Source organism: Protopterus annectens, chromosome 6.part1, assembly GCF_019279795.1.
Source record: "Protopterus annectens isolate FY-2018-M chromosome 6.part1, PAN1.0, whole genome shotgun sequence".
Lineage (NCBI taxonomy): Eukaryota > Metazoa > Chordata > Ceratodontiformes > Protopteridae > Protopterus > Protopterus annectens.
Genome location: NC_056738.1, coordinates 329227376 through 329243275, shown reverse-complemented (window position 1 = coordinate 329243275; position 15900 = coordinate 329227376). Strand labels below are relative to the sequence as shown.

The 15900-nt window shown below is 43.5% G+C and overlaps 1 protein-coding gene across 1 annotated transcript in view; it reads right to left on the bottom strand.

The window, feature by feature from the left end:
* Positions 1–15900, bottom strand: part of NXF1 (nuclear RNA export factor 1) — a 1877750-nt gene that overhangs the window by 1206255 nt on the left and 655595 nt on the right. The window contains exon 5 of the mRNA XM_044075370.1: positions 5118–5187. Coding sequence (XP_043931305.1) covers positions 5118–5187 — 70 coding nt within the window. The remainder of the gene's footprint in view (positions 1–5117; positions 5188–15900) is intronic.

Sequence of the window (15900 nt, the reverse complement as noted above, 5' to 3'; positions counted from 1 at the left end):
CAATTTTTTGTTGGCCAATTTCTGCTGAAGCGAGGGGGTTGTACCTGTAGGAAATCTTTGACTGTCTGCATAGATTTTGCCTTATCCTCCATTTTCTTTAAGACTTCTTCTGCTTTAACTCCAAAAAGAACATCCTGCTGTAAGGGAGCATCTAGAAGTTTGGCTTTAACATGATCAGGCAGAGTTTGTTCCTTTAACCAAGCATGCCTACGTATAACAGACCCAGTGACAGCTGCTCTGCAAGAGGCCTCCAAAGAATCAAACCCACATTGTAAGGTATGTTTGCCCACCTGTTCAGTGGCGTGCAACAGATCCTGTACTTCTTTCAATTCAGATTGTTGAGGGAGAGTGGTTATTCTTTGCTTTAACTGAGAGATTAGGAATTGCTGATACTTAAGCATGTGAAATTGGCAATTCAGTGCCCTCATAGCTAGTGTGGCTGAGGTGTAAACCTTTTTCCCCCACCTGTCTAGTGCTCTGGAATCCCTATCAGAAGGTACAGGGTTTTTAGCCATAGAAGCTTTGGCCCCCTCGGGACCCTGGGAGATGGTCTCTGGGTCAGCTACAGGGCTTTTGTAAAGAAATTTGTGGGAATCAGACACTCTATAGTATCTGTCAGGCTTAGCCGGAGCAGGCAGTAGAGAGTCTGGGTTAGTAAACATCATCCACAATGTCCAAAACTGGTGGGATGGCAAGTGGTCTGTGTTGGGGGAGTAAAAGAAACTCTGAGCCTTTTCTTTGAGTCAGAGTAGCCCTGACCTTTCCAGTGAAAATGTTCCCTCACAGTGTGTAAAGTTTCCCCAAAGGAGTAGTCTTCAGGAGGAGAAGCTGAGGGAATAGAATCCTCAGCATCAGAATCTTCATAAGGGGAGAAGGAGTAATCTTGGTCCTCAGAGGAGTCTGAAGAAATGGACACGTTCAGAGGATGCATAATCTTCCTCTTGTCTAGGCCTTTTGTCAGGAGGGGGCTGGGAACCCCCGATTAAAGAAATCAAATCTTCAGCCATTCTGAGCATCTGTTTCTTAGGCATGGGGCCTTGAACAGGAGAATGAAGTGCAGTCCTTTTAGATTTAAGTAGGAGTCTGTCTTAAAAAACGTTTTAATGGTTTGAGTCGGTCTGAAAACGCCTTCAGAAACCGATGGCGTTTCTGTAGCACAGACGTCTTTTGCAGCAATGTCGTCGGTAGGGCCTGAACTAAATGGCTGCGTTGGCCTGGTGCATTCCGCCAAAATTTCCGTAGCAGTCTCAGGTTCCAGATCTGCGGTAGTCAGGGGCTGCATCGGAGCCTCACTGAGGACCGGAGACCGGACCAGCCGAGGCCTCAGAATCTGGCTTAGGCCTGGGCTGTCTGTCCTTATCCTTGCGTTTTTTGTGCACACCGGTAGTCGGGTGCTCAGACGGCATGGTGTAGTTAAATTTCCTACTGTAGTGTCGTGCGAAATCAAAGTGTCTTTTAATAGTATGCGTATTAAACCTAGCACAAAAACAAGTGACGTCGTGGTCTGGGCCTAGGCAAGGTATGCAATAAGAATGAAAATCCTTATGAGGTATTTGCTTCCCACAAGAAATACAACTTAACTTTTTCTGACATCGGACTGAGGCAAGAAAAGTTTCCCCAACAGGGTACTTAGCTTTATAGAAGACTTCGGTCTGAAATTCGAATTCGAAAATCTCAGGAGTCGGCCGACCGGCACTGGCAAACTGCTTCTGTTTCGGGCACTGTGCGGCAAGAAAGACTGAAGAAAATGGCGTCTGTTGCATTATATATACCCCTGGCGCACTGACGTCAGGGAAGAAGCGACAGCAACCGACGCCGGACCAATACTTTGGAATTCCGGCAGACTGCGGGACCGCCTGATGACAGGATAACCCAAGTGTGATGACTGCAGCAGGGTAACACGATGAACATCCTTGTCTTTGTTCCTTTTCTGGTACTGGTTGAATAGCCCCCATATCCATGAGGGACATGACTTGTTTCTGGGCCTCTGCCCACTGGTTTTGTGGCAGATTCGGCCATTTGTTTGTAATTGGCAAAGTATGGAAATGAAATCTGTACCCCTGGGATAATATGCTTAATACCCACCTGTCCCGGGTACTTAACTGCCAATTTTGAGCATGAAGCGCCAGTCCCCCCCCCCCCCCCCAAGTGGGCTGCCAAAAGAGAAGTGCTTGGAGATGGTAGAGGAAAGTCATTGAGACTGCTTACTGTAGGGTTGTGCTTTGTTTCTTCCTGATTTGGAGGTGGAGGCACGCAATTGCTTCGACCTGTAAGAACCCTGTGATTGATATCTGGAGTCTTTTGCCCTGAGTGGCTCTGTTGGACACAGGAAGGGACCAATATTTAGTAGGCCAGTGCCTACTGAACCTGGGTGGCTGAAATTGCAAGAAATCTTTTACAGTTTGCATAGATTTAGCTTGGTCTTCCATTTTCTTCAAAACCTCTTCTGCCTTATTACCAAACAGATCATCATGCTGCAAAGGGGCACCCAACAATTTAGCTTTAACATGATCAGGCAAGATTTTGCTCCTTGAGCCAGGCATGCCTTCTAATGACAGATCCAGTAATGGCGGCCCTACAAGAGGCCTCCAAGGAATCAAAACCACATTACAAAGTATGCTTTCCAACCTGTTCTGCTGAATGCAATAAATCCTGTAACTATTTTCCACACAATCAGAAATCATTTTCTGTTTCAGTAAGCCCATAACATGCTGTTGATATTTAAGCATATGAAACTGTCAGTTTAAAGCCCTGATTGCCAAGGTTGCAGACGTATAAACCTTCTTACCCCATCGATCCAGCGCCCTGGAATCTCTATCAGAAGGGGTAGGATTTTTGGCTGTAGAAGCCTTAACACCCTTGGGACCCTGAGAAATAGTCTCAGGATCAGCAGCAGGATTTTTGAAAAGAAATTGGTGGGAGTCAAGAACCCTGTAATATCTGTCTGGCTTACTAAGAGCCGGAGGCAGGGAATCAGGAGCCATGCTCGATTCCGAGAACACCTCATCAACAATGTCTAATACAGGAGGTATTGCCAAAGGCCTATGCAGAGGAAGAAGGAAATCCCTAAGCCTCTTTTTTGATTCAGAGAAGTCCTGAATCACCCAGTGAAAATGTTCCCTTAAAGTATGCAAAGTCTCACCAAAAGAGTAATCCTCAGGAGGAGATGCAGATGGGATGGATTCCTCTGCATCAGAATCCTCATAGGGTGGAACAGAAAATTCCTTATCAGAAGAAATGGAAACCTGATCTGAAGATTCATAATCAGTGTCTTGCCTAGGCCTCTTATCGGGGGGGGGGGTTGGGAACCCCCTGATCAAGGTAATCAAATCCTCATCCATTTTGATAATCTGTTTTTTACGCATAGGGGCCTGAGCACGCTCATGCGTCGTTTTTTTTTTAGAAGTTGTTTTTGACCTTGAGGCCTGAAAACACCCTCAGACGCCGGTGCCTGCTCAGCGGCTCCAGACCCATCCAACTGAGAGACATCCACGGGTTCAATACTCTGAGAATATCACGGCATACTGGACTCCGAATGGGTCTCGGTAGAGGCCTGCGACTCAAAAGTAGCAGGTATCAAGGGCTGCGAAAGTTCAATGAGTACCGGCAAACCGGCAACTGGCTTAGGAGAAGCTTAGTCTGTTTTGGACCTCGACGGTCTCTTTCCTTGCGTTTTTTGTGAACTCAGTTGGTCGGATTGCTAACCGACGACATTTCAAGATAGTTAAATCTTGAACCAAAATATTTAGAAACAAAAATATACCGATGCTTAATAGTGCATTGGTTAAATCTAGCACAAAACTGACAGCAAGGCATGTTGTGATCAGGGCCTAGGCAAGGAATACAGTACAAATGAAAATCCTTATGAGGTATTTGCTTCCCACAAGTAATGCAATTAATAACTTTTACTGACATCAGTAAGGAGCAAGTAAAAATTTCCCCAACGGGGTACTTAGCTTTAGTTTGAAGACTTTGGTTCTGAAACTGGAATAGGAAAATTTCAGGAGTCTGCAGACTGGCACTTGAGAACTGCTTCTGCTTCGGGCACCGTGCAGCAAAAAAGACTGAAAAAAATGGCGTCGGCTGCATGTTTTATACCCCTGATGACCTGACGTCATGGAAGAGGAGACAGCAACCCATGCAGGACCCAAGACTTTGTTATTCAGGCCGACTGAGGGCACCCTGCCAGCAGATTACCCAAATGTAATGACTGCAACAGTGAAACACGAAGAACATCCCCAATGGGGTACTTAGCTTTTTAGACATTAGCGGTGAAGGAGCGAAACACACAATGCAGTCATCTGCGGCTGAAAAGTTCTGAGGTCTTTGGATACAGATGTCACATGCAGCTGCAACAGCCAAGCTGAAGCTTTTGTATAGGAGCTGATGTACAGGTCGCCTGAGGAGAAAAATCCCACAAGAATACTGCAACATAAGAATAGAAGTACATCTTGTTTTTCTTTCTTTATGTTGGTTTCCTCACCAGTACGATAAAGTGTCAATCTTTTAAAGCTTTGGTTGTCTAACCGTATCCTTTCAAATGATATACCTATAATCCTTCAGACCATCCTACAACCCTAAATAAAGCATTACATTATCTACCAAGTTAATCATTCCAGTTCCATGGCTCCAGGCATAAGTCATCTAACAATAAGCAGTAAATCTACGAAAATGATTACTTGAAGTATGCTGTTAAGTAAATGAAGCTCTTCCATCAATCAAGGATAGCAATAACGGAAGTCAGATCAAAATGTAACTTTTTGTGATTACACTAGTCCATCAACACCCAGACCACTCCAAGTAGATAACCCTTTGATACCATGGCAGACAGCAATGTTAATAAAGAATGGTAAACAGGTTATCTTGCAAAGTATGATCACAGAAATATAAAAAAATTTAAACACAGGATAAACAAAGTGACTAAAATCAGAATTTCAATTTGCTTTTTGTGGAAAAAGCACAAAGGGTCGAGACTCTTCCTATCAATACACAGGTATGAGTAAAGTCAATGAATTCTCATCAGTGGACAAAACGGAGCATTCTTGAGTGTCAACAATAACATTGTTCCTCTAGCTTACCCATTCTTAAGTGTTAATAACATTTTTCCTTTAACTTACCTGGATCACTGCAAATGTTTTTCAAACTTAGAGATTGTTCAGCTGCATTAAATCTTTTGCTCATACACTGCTGTAAAAACCAGACAAGTACTATTAACTAGATGAAATGTACTGTTTCAATACAATGTTCAAACATTGAAAACTTCTCAAAATATAGCATTTACCCAAGAAACAGTCGACTGTACTAAATTTTAAACTGTAAAGCAAAGACATCTATACTGACAGTCCTAAATATTAAATTTAGAAATGACACAAGAAATCAGTGAGAACGGAGTACCTACCCACAAAACAAAAGTGATTTTCACCAAGTTCTTCATTACAAAATGGCTACAGTATGCTGTAACTATGAAGAAAGCTTTTCAGAAAACAGAACTCCATGAGAGGAAGCAACAAAAGGCAGCCAAGTCCAACAGCTATTCATGAAGCTGCCATCTTCCCAAACTCTGCTTCACTACAATCACCAATGCAGCATTGGGAATGAAAATGAAATTAAACATTCAGAATGTTGTGTAGGGTTGGGGGTGAGCCTTCCAAAATGTCAAATCAGGAAACAAATATGCAGGAAACTGAACAAACATGACACAACAGGCACTCTTTACCATGCAAGTTGATCTCCTAGAATACCCTCCATATGTCATTGGTTGGGTTCTTCATTAAGGGAAAAAAGTAACTGCACAAGGGTCACCATCAATGGAAACTCCCACGTTGACACCACAGCACCATAAAGCACCCTCCTGTGAAAAAGATAACACAAATTTGACACTACAATGAGCCTCACCCACAGATTTAAAAAAACTGTTTACTTCATCATGCCTTGATAGTTCCTACATTTTAACACCACTTTTGGACTCGTTACACTTTTTTATAATTCCGGAGCCTGGCCACATGAAACCTGGCATCTTGATTTTTTCTACCTCTAGGTATCCCACTATTGCTGTGTTTGGCTTTAAAATATTACATCATAGCCCCTAAGCTCCCATCAATGCATTGACTTTACGTGTGTTTTTACGTATACCCTGCTTTCTTTCAGCCAGTTAGGTTTAATTACCACGTCTTGCTTTTCAATGACTACTTAAAAGACAAACTGGGATAATCACACAGGACAATATTCTTGGCGCCTGTTGCTTCTTTTTTTTCTAAAAGCAGCCAATTTCATTCTTTTGTTATGCTGGAGTTGTAGTCCTTAAACTCATCTCCCCTCATCCTTAACATAGCCCTTTCGTATCTGTCAAAGAGATGGTGCAGTGGTAGCGTTTTCGCCTCACAGCAAGAGGTTCTCCGGTTCAATTCTCAGCTGGGGTGCTTTCTGTGCAGAGTCTGCACGTCTTCCCTGCATTCGTGTGGGTTTCCTCTGGGTTCTCCAGTTTCCACCCATGTTACAAAGACATGCATTTGGAGCATTTCTCCCAGGGCCACTGCTAACAATTGGCTTGTTCCAAGTCGGACTTTCCCAGTTAACGAATAATACAATAAATAAAAAATAAAATTGGAGCAGTTTGCTGCTGTGACTGATGGCTCACAGCAAGAGACAAAGTTCATGCGTTGACAATACTGTTCTGTCTGATTAGCCCTGTTTGCCTTTTATAGTCATTGAAAAACAAGAAATTCTAATTAAACCTGAGACTAAAAGAAAGCAGGGTAATATGCGAAAACACATGTAAAGTCAATGCACTGAGAGGCTTGGGGGCTATGATGTAATATTTTAAAGCCAAGCACTGCGCACTGTGGGATATTTGGAGGTAAACTACAAAAAAAAATTTCCTAGGCCCCATGTGGGCAGACTAACTACATTTAAAAATATAAAAACGTACACAAAGTCTAAAAGTAGTATTAAAATGTAGGAAACATCAAGACTTGAAAAACAAACATGTTTTTCAGTCTGTGGCCATGGTTCTCTCCAAGATGATTATCTGCCTAAATCGCACTGCAATCCAACAGCTGCAGTTGACTAAAGAGCAACTCATCTACAGCAAGCAAGAGGAAAGTATTCCTGACCCTTAAATAATTTGCATCTATTAGACACAAGTATATCTTCAAATCTCAAAAAAAGTATCTTGACAGGTTCTTGGTTGGGTTGACTCAAACAGTAAACCAGGTTGGGAGGAGGAAGAGAACATGGGCAGTCTCCAAGGACTGATTTGCCAAATGTAGGCAGACTCCATAGTTCATAACTGTGTTCGAAGGTGTAGAATGAAGACAGGTGCAGCACAAATGGCTACACAACTAACACAACTGAAATAAATGGAAGCAGCTGGCCTATCTGCAAAGACTGGCAATGAAAACTTTGTGTTATTTGGTGAACTGCTTAACTGTTAAACCACTTGAAAAGCAGATGTTTGGAAACTGCAAGCATCTCTTCCTACAGCAAAGGAAACATAAGCTAATCTTCTACTGAAAAGCTATCTCACATCTGGCTTCTGACAACTCAAAAACATACCCTAGCAGATTCATTCAGGGGACAACCCTAACATCAGAAAACAGGAACTCCCTCAGCATGAACTATTACTAAAAACCAGATATAGCTCCTTACAGTGCTATGAAGTCCTAAGTCGTCCAATGCTGCTGAGCTAAGAGGATCAAACAGTGAACAGGTAAACCTGCCAAGTTCAAGACCCACGGAGAAGGAGATAATAAATGGAAAATCAAGTTACAAATACTTTAATGAGCAGCTTCAGCAGCCAGTGCTAGGCCACAATTCTACTCTTGACTAGGTTATGATGCACATAAATAAAATGACACATGAATCTTGACCAAGGAATAACTGATGGAACAATTCAAGTGTAGAAAAGGCAAAATCACCACATACATGTTAACTGATCAGCAAAATAGAGTACTTCTTGGTACAAACTGAGAAAGGCCTCTTTCTAGAACAAGCTTACGAGCAAAGTCTCTCACTTCACCTCTATTACAACATACACCCCAGACTACCAATATAAGGGAGGGGGTGCAATATTGGACTGAAGGTGGAACCTGGCCATCACTCCTCCAGTACAGGACTTAGGCCCAGAACTGCAAATTACCTGTGCTGCTAGAGACCAAAAAGCATAAAAGCATGTTCTTCGCAGCCTCCAAAGGTTTAGATAAGATGAATTTTAGCCTCTCTTCCCTAACTAGGGGATTAGGGATGGAATCAGCAAGAAATACCTCTCAACTGTACAGATTTTCACACAAAGCCCAGATATTTGCCTTATACTTTTGGTCTGCTCCTCATAAAATGTGCGATTTTTCTGGATTTTTGTGGTAAATCAGTAAGAAATGAATTCAATATAATGACAGTCATTTGAGTTTTAGGATTCATATCCTTCAGAAAATGCATAGTAACACAAGAGCTTTTATTTTAGCAACTTTTTAAGTTCATAAGAGCAGAATTCAAAATTCGTCCATATTTTTGAGGCTTTGTCTCCATTATTTTTGGCTTTGTCCAGATTTTTTATTTTTGTGCTAAGAGGTTGAGAGCTATGGCAGGAATGTGTAAAATAAATAAAAGCTGTGTACTTAACCATAGATAAGAATCAGATCTTACCTTCCTTCTACTTCAAGAGCTAAAAGCTGGCAAAACTATGAAGCAACACAAACTTCCCAAAGTCACCCAATTTCTCCCTTTTCTTCCACAAATCTGCGCACATGACTCTTCCTTCAGAACCCTCAGAGTGAAACACAGAAAAAGACATCAAGGACAGATAAAGTACAGATGTTTCTATGCATGCAATGGACGCAGGTTGGTTCTGGTCCCGAGTGGAATATTTCCTTCACCAAGATGGATGCCTAGGAGTAAAGTGAAGGCAAATGACTTGAAATAATTTGCCTAATAGTCGCTATCATTTCAGGCGGGTTCAGTACTTAGCCTAGTGTGCAAGGAATTGCCTCTCTTGTTCAACGGTTTTCTCATACTAGCTTAAGCCTTTGCTGCCCCCACTTAAAGTGGCTTTTTTAAGGAGAGTCCATCTAATGGATATCCCAACTTAGCAAATTCATGTAACTATAAATGGGCCACATTAAGGTGCCTTCTCAATGACAGCAGCCTCTACCAAATTGCTCGATTTTGAGGGGCTCCTGCACCTGGAACATGTCCACATAGTTAGAGACTTGGCTTAAATGTACAGAAAGCTCCCCCCTTCATACCTGGGTTTTCCAGCTACCATGCCTTCAGTACGGTGGAAACTGCAGTGGTGTCTCCTTATCTGTCAGGGTTGACATCTCATCTACACTGACGGAGTTACCAGAACTTCAAGTTTCTAGTTATCATGGACAAAATAAACTTACAAATTATAGCATGCTAAAAACTCCCTTCCCAGATCATGTTTAATTCTTGGAAGTTTTACAAGAAATTCCTATAAAAAAACTAAATCTTATGTGACTTGAACTACATCATAGACTGAAACAAATATGCCACTAACACAGTGGTAAGCTCAGAAATGTTTGGACTTGATAAACAATTTCACAAGTCAGTAAACAGACTGACTAGAGGTCACAATATTTTTGATATGGTTCGCACAAATATAGTCTCCACCTATTCTATTCTCCTAGTCTCTACTTCACCAGTAAACCTGTGACATTTACTCTCAGAGCCAGCATTGCCTCGTCAACACTTTCCATATGCAAGGACTATAACAAAAAACTATGAAATGTATAATATTCTATGATGAGATCTAAAAAAAAATTACCAATTACCTCACCACAGTGAACTCAAAACACAGACGACAACTTCATTTAAATGCACAGGTCTAGCAGTCTCAACTAGTGTAAAGTAAAAATTGTCTTTCGGCTTCTCCCGTTAGGGGTCAACACTATGGATCACTGGGTCCACAGATTAATTGGCAGTTGAGTTTTTATGGTGTAGAGTTGCCAGCCTAGCTGCCAACCTTCACAGAAGACACACACCTACTTGCGTGTCTTTAAAACTCATTCTAAAGCAGGGAGGACATGCAGACTTCACAAAGGGGGCGCTCCAAACAAGAATCAAAGCACAGAACCTCTTGGTGTGAGGCGACAACGCTAACCACTGCACCACCGCAGCCAGCCTCTACTAGTGTCAAGTACAAAGGGAAATTTAACCCCCCCCCCCAACCATCAACCAAACTTTATAGCATGACAAGGCTAGAATTCCTCAAAATAAGGCTAGTGTAAAAACAATAAAATTAAAAGCACTATAAAGACCAGTAAAGCAACAAATGTATTTGTATCTTTCGGCTTTTCCCGGTAAGGGGTCGCCACAGCGGAACTCCGGTCCGCTGACTGGTAGTAGATTTTTACGTACCGACATGCCAGGCCTGACGCACAACCTTCAACGAAGGTACGCCCATTCACGCACGTCTCCACAAAGAAGACGCTTTAGCTGAGAATCTAACAGGACATCTTACTATAAGGTGACAACGCTACCTTACAGTAAGACGTTGTCCTGTTCCATTCTCAACATAAATGTCTTCTGTGTGGAGACATGAGTGAATGGGACTCGCTGAAGGTTGAGCCAGGCCGGCAAGTCGGTAGTAAATCTACTATAACCATTAGTAAGCAACAAATGAGCAGAGATTAACTACCAAAGCAAAGAATAAAAATACAGTTGTGTAAGTAAACTGACACTAACAGCAGATGTTCAAATGATCACTGCTGCAGTAGTCGAAGCTGTACTGGTAAAAGAGGGAAAGTTATAATGTTAGAGCGATGTCGTCTGTCTCAGTCTGGTTAAACCTACGGGTTATCGAACCACACTCGGGCCAGTTCTACAAGACATCAACTCGGCAGGCTTCACCTCCCCTACCAACAAGCCCTCTCCCCCTACACAATACTTCAGAACGAGTTTGCCCCTTCTTAAAGGAGAACCGCACTCAAGATTGAAAAAACTTATTTCATCATATATTGATGTTTACTACATTTTAACACCACTTCACCACCTTTGAATTCTATATACTTTTCAGAGTCTGCCCACATGGAACCCTGCATCTTGTTTTTTTTCAGTCTACGTCTAGGTAGACCACAGTGCAGTGTCTGGCTTTGAACTATTACATCATAGCCCCCAAGTTCCTGTCAATGCACTGAGTTTACATGCATAATCACACAGAAAAAAGTTATGTACTCAACATAACGTTTCATGTTTGTACTCCATCTCGCCCTTCATTCTTACATATGGGTTCGGAGCCCTTGGCTCCGACTCGGCCTATTACAAAGCTCAGTCTCTTAGTTGGCTCGTGGATAGGTAGGTATCCCATAATGCACTTGTACAATCCCCAGATCTTGTTTGCTGCTAAATTACAGAAAGACAGAACTAAGGATATCCAGAAAGAATAATGAAGGGTCTCCACCCTACCGAGGTAAGACTAACCGGTCTCCAAATCCTTCCAGGACGGGGGTAGGTGGGTGGGTTCATAAGAATGAAGGTTAAGATGGACTACAAACATGGAATGTTAGGGTGAGTAATAACTTCTTTATGTTCTGTAGTCCTATCTTGCCTTCATTCTTACATATGGGACAGTGTCCCTAGCACCTTACTCTTGGGTAGCTCATGGGAAAATACTCCTGAGTACCACGAAACCAAAGGAGGCTCTACCCCTTGAGGTTAGGTACAATTTGTAATGAGCAATAAAGGTATGAAGGGTAGCCCAGGTTGCTGATGCACAAACACTGTCAATTGGAACTCTGGCTTGGAAGGCAGCAGATGTAGACTAGGATCTTGTAGAATGAGCCTTAATCTTGAACGGTAGAGTTTTTCCATTGGAGTAAATGAAGGAAATGCAGCACGAAACACAATTAGACAGGGTCACTTTAGAGATTGGCAGACCTAGTCTAGAATCAGAAAAGGGTATGAACAATTTAGTCTGACTGAGTTCCTTAGTCCTATGAAGGTAGAACCATAACTGCCTGTGAACATCCAATTGATGAAATGTGTCTTCTGCTGTGTCAGAATGATTAGGGAAAAACATAGGTAATTCTATGGTTTGGTTCCAATTAGTGTGACAGCAAACTTTAGGGATAAGGAAGGATTTGCACTAAGAGAAACTCTGTGTGGAAAATCAAATAAGGAGGCTTAATAGACACTGCTTGTAACTCTGATACTTGTCTAGCTGATGTGATGGCTACTAGAAACAAGGTCTTCCAAGACAAAAATTTCAATAGGCACAAATTAGCGGGTTCAAAAGACAAGTTAGCTTCAACAAAAAGCTTAGATCCCAAGGAGATGCTGGCGGTTCCTGAAAAGGGGATCTCAGCAAAGTAGCACCCTTCAGGAAGGTTTTACACAATCTGTGGGACATGTTGACCCAAATGAAAATTAGATATCGCTGACAATTGGACCCCAATTGTGGCAGCAGCAGATCACTGCTGGAAAAGTTCAGACAAAAATTCTAAAACAATAGGGATGGATGCTGTGTAAGGATGTACATTCCTTTCTTCAGCCCAGACCAAAAAAAAAAATCTCCATTTGCTAGTGTATAACTTCCTAGTGGAAGGTTTATGTGAAGACATGAGGATGTGGGTCACAGCAGGTAAAAAATCATGAAGCCTGACTAGGGATGGAATTGGTGAAGCCACGCTGTCAAGTTGAGAGTGTGGAGACAGGAGTGAAGGGAGCCTGACGTGTGTCAAGAGGTCTGGCAATGGGTCCAGAGTCCATTGATCGTCTAGTAGATGAGGCCCGAGAAAGGGGAACCAAATCTGGCGAGGCCAGTAAGGTGCAATGAGAATCATTTTGCTTCCCAATAACTTTGCTTTCTGAATCACTTTGGATACGAGAGGAAAAGCATAAAGCAGTTCCAGGGGAAAATCGTGAACAAGTGCGTAGCTCTCTGCCCCCCCCCCCCGGAGAGGGGATAAGGGAGAAGTAGCTGCTGCATTTGGAGTTGATAGGACTGCAGAAGAGATCACAGCAAGGGAGTCCCCCATTTGCAGAACATCTGTTTTGCTATTTCCTGATTCAGAGACCACTCGAAAGTCGTGAAGTGCTTGCAACGCTAGAAGCACTGCTCTCATCTCTAGAACACTGATATGCAGGTGAGCCTCATGATCTTTTCATGTGCCTTGGACAGTCCTGCCTAGATAATCCACCCTCACCTATCTGTGTGGCATCTTTGGTCACAGTAGCAACGGGTTGGTGAGGAAGGAATTGAGTGCCTGTTAGTTGGTCGAGATGAATCCACCAACAAAGGTCCTTTTTGTAAAGACTCTGTTATGATGATGTGGCAAGATAAAGGCAGTTGTTGAAAGGACCACTGGGAAGATAGAAGCCATTGGAGAATATGCATATGTAATCTGGCTAAAGGGGACTAACGTTATGGTGGAGGCCATGGTCCCCAAGAGTTTCAGCACCGTCTTTGCCTTGACTTTTTATAGAGGAAGGAGCCTGAGAATTTGTCTGAGGTTTTGAATTTTCTGCAGGTAGACGAGCTACCATGGTGACTGTGCATTTCTGCACCTATAAAAGTCACAAATTGAGAGGGTGATATGTCAGACTTTTCCCATTTTATTGTAATCCCTAGCTAGGAACAAAGCTGGATGGTGGAATCTCTGGTTTGTAGGACGAGATGCCTGGCAATGGCAGTCAGGAGCTAGTCGTCCAAGTATGGAAAAACTTGGAATCCTAGACATCTCAGGTGAGCTGTCACTACTGCCATACACTTGAACACCCTGGGGGGCTGTAGTGAGACCAAAGGGCAAAGCATGAAATTGGTAGTGACGGACTCCAAGCCGGAAGTGGAAGTGAATCCTCGATGCTCTATCCATTTCTGTATGGTAGTACACATCCTGGAGGTCTATGGAGCACATCCAAGTGTCTTTTCCTAACGGAGGGAATGCAGTGTCACCATGCGGAACCTGTTGTCCTTTACAGATTAGTTTAGTTTGCTGAGGTTCAAGATGGGCCTCTAGTCCCCTGCACGTTTTCGCACTAAAAAGAATCTGGAGTAAGTTCTGAATCCTATCTGGTCTGTAGGGACGGTTTGGATGACTCTCTCTGCAAGCAACTTTTGCACTTCTATAGTCGCTTGATCCCTGTGATTGGGTGGAACAACCGGGATCTTCCTGGGAGTGTGAGGTGGAAGAGAAAAGGGTATGAAGTAACCTCTGGTGATTACTCTCTGTACCCATTTGTCTTGGGTGATGTTTAGCCAGGCTCCTGGATACAAAGATAGGTGACCCCCGACTGGCTCCAGAGAAGCACAGCCGGGCACCACATCAGGAGAGATGACAGGGATAGCCTCAAACTGAATCGCAGCCTCCCTGGTTTTGCAGACCCCCCCCCCGCCTCTAGGGCGATGTCTACCATTAGCTCCTCCTCCTCTACCTCTGAAGGAGTCACCACCATGTGCATCTGGGAAAAATCTCTGGGACTTTCTGAACCACATCTTAACACCTCTGACCCTTGAGATATGGTCTAGAGAAGATGGAAAAACATACTCCCACGGCAGATAGACTAACCAGGAGTGAACAAAAAGAGAAAACTATCTTTTACCCTGGGTCCAAACAATGAGGAACCGTCAACGGGGGCGTTGGTAAAGGTAGACTTGAAAGGCTCCACAAAATTATATAAGCGCATCCAGGAGGTCTCCCAAGGGAAACTCCTGAACCCGAACCTGCTGCCCTGCTCGCTCCATCGGCTGCATAAGAGATCAACCTCACGGAGAAGTTCAAAATGGAATTTAAGGTGGACAACTGAGCAGACACCTCCTCAGGGACTCTTTCAGTAGATGTACCTTGAAGAGCATCCAACTCCTTGAGGAGATCTCTTAGAAGCAGTGTAAAATGTGAGCGAGAGTTCAGTGATCTGAGTGTAAAAGCCACTGAAGTAGAGATATGCTTCCCATATCTATCCATTGTTTGACACTTCTTATTCTGCAGATGGACAGATGAGTCTCCGTTAGCTCCTTCTTAGTGGCCGCCACCACCATCATGGCATCCACAGGCATGCCCTTGGACAAAAAAAATCTTTTAGGGACAGACAATTTTATTGGGTCTTCTGGGAACTGGCTCCACGGCATCAGGAGTCTCCCACACCTTCCGACTAACCAGGTCTAAAAGTTCGAAAGGTGGAGAGACCCACGAGGCTGAAGATTGAGATCTGAAAGCCTTCAGGTACACTGACTCAGAAGGAGTGACAGTGGGCCAGCCACATCTCTGCTTAGAGATCTCTAAGATGTCTACAAAGGAGACCATCAGAGGATGACTTGGGTGACCCTTAAGACTCCTCGAGGTCAGTGTCTGAAGTGATGGACTCATCCAGGGAGTCTACAAGCTTCCTCTTGCATATCCTCTTCCGAGAAGGCTCCTCGGAAGGGTACGACGGGGAGGTCTCGGAAAACTGGGGACCACCCAACGGGGGCTCCTGAGGCTGCGAGTCTCTACTATAGAAAGAGAGAGAAGGTGCTGAGACCGAGGTCGGTGCTTGAGGGGAAGACTGTCGGTACCCTTGCATGGAGCTGAGTGTGACAACACATCATCTCGAAAGCAGAGGGTTCCACAAGTGGCAACAAAAACTCTGGCTAAAAAAATCTGACTGCTTGCAGAAGGAACCGCAGCAGGGAAGATGGACTCAGGTGGCTCCAGAACCGACTGGGTCGGAGCCCACAACAATTTCAGCAAAGCAGACTACTTCAGGAGTCTAAGCCCTACTCTCTCCACATCTTCTGAGAGGCTCTTGGAGGACCTGCATGACAGGGTAGGCAAACTGGATCTCTATAAAATTGGAGAGCTTAAGGTTGGGAAGACCGGCATCGATATAATTTTTCAGTAGTCTGCTCTGAAAGGCTTGAGGCCGACAATGAAGTGCTTGAGGCCAAGAAACCTCGGCACCAGAAGC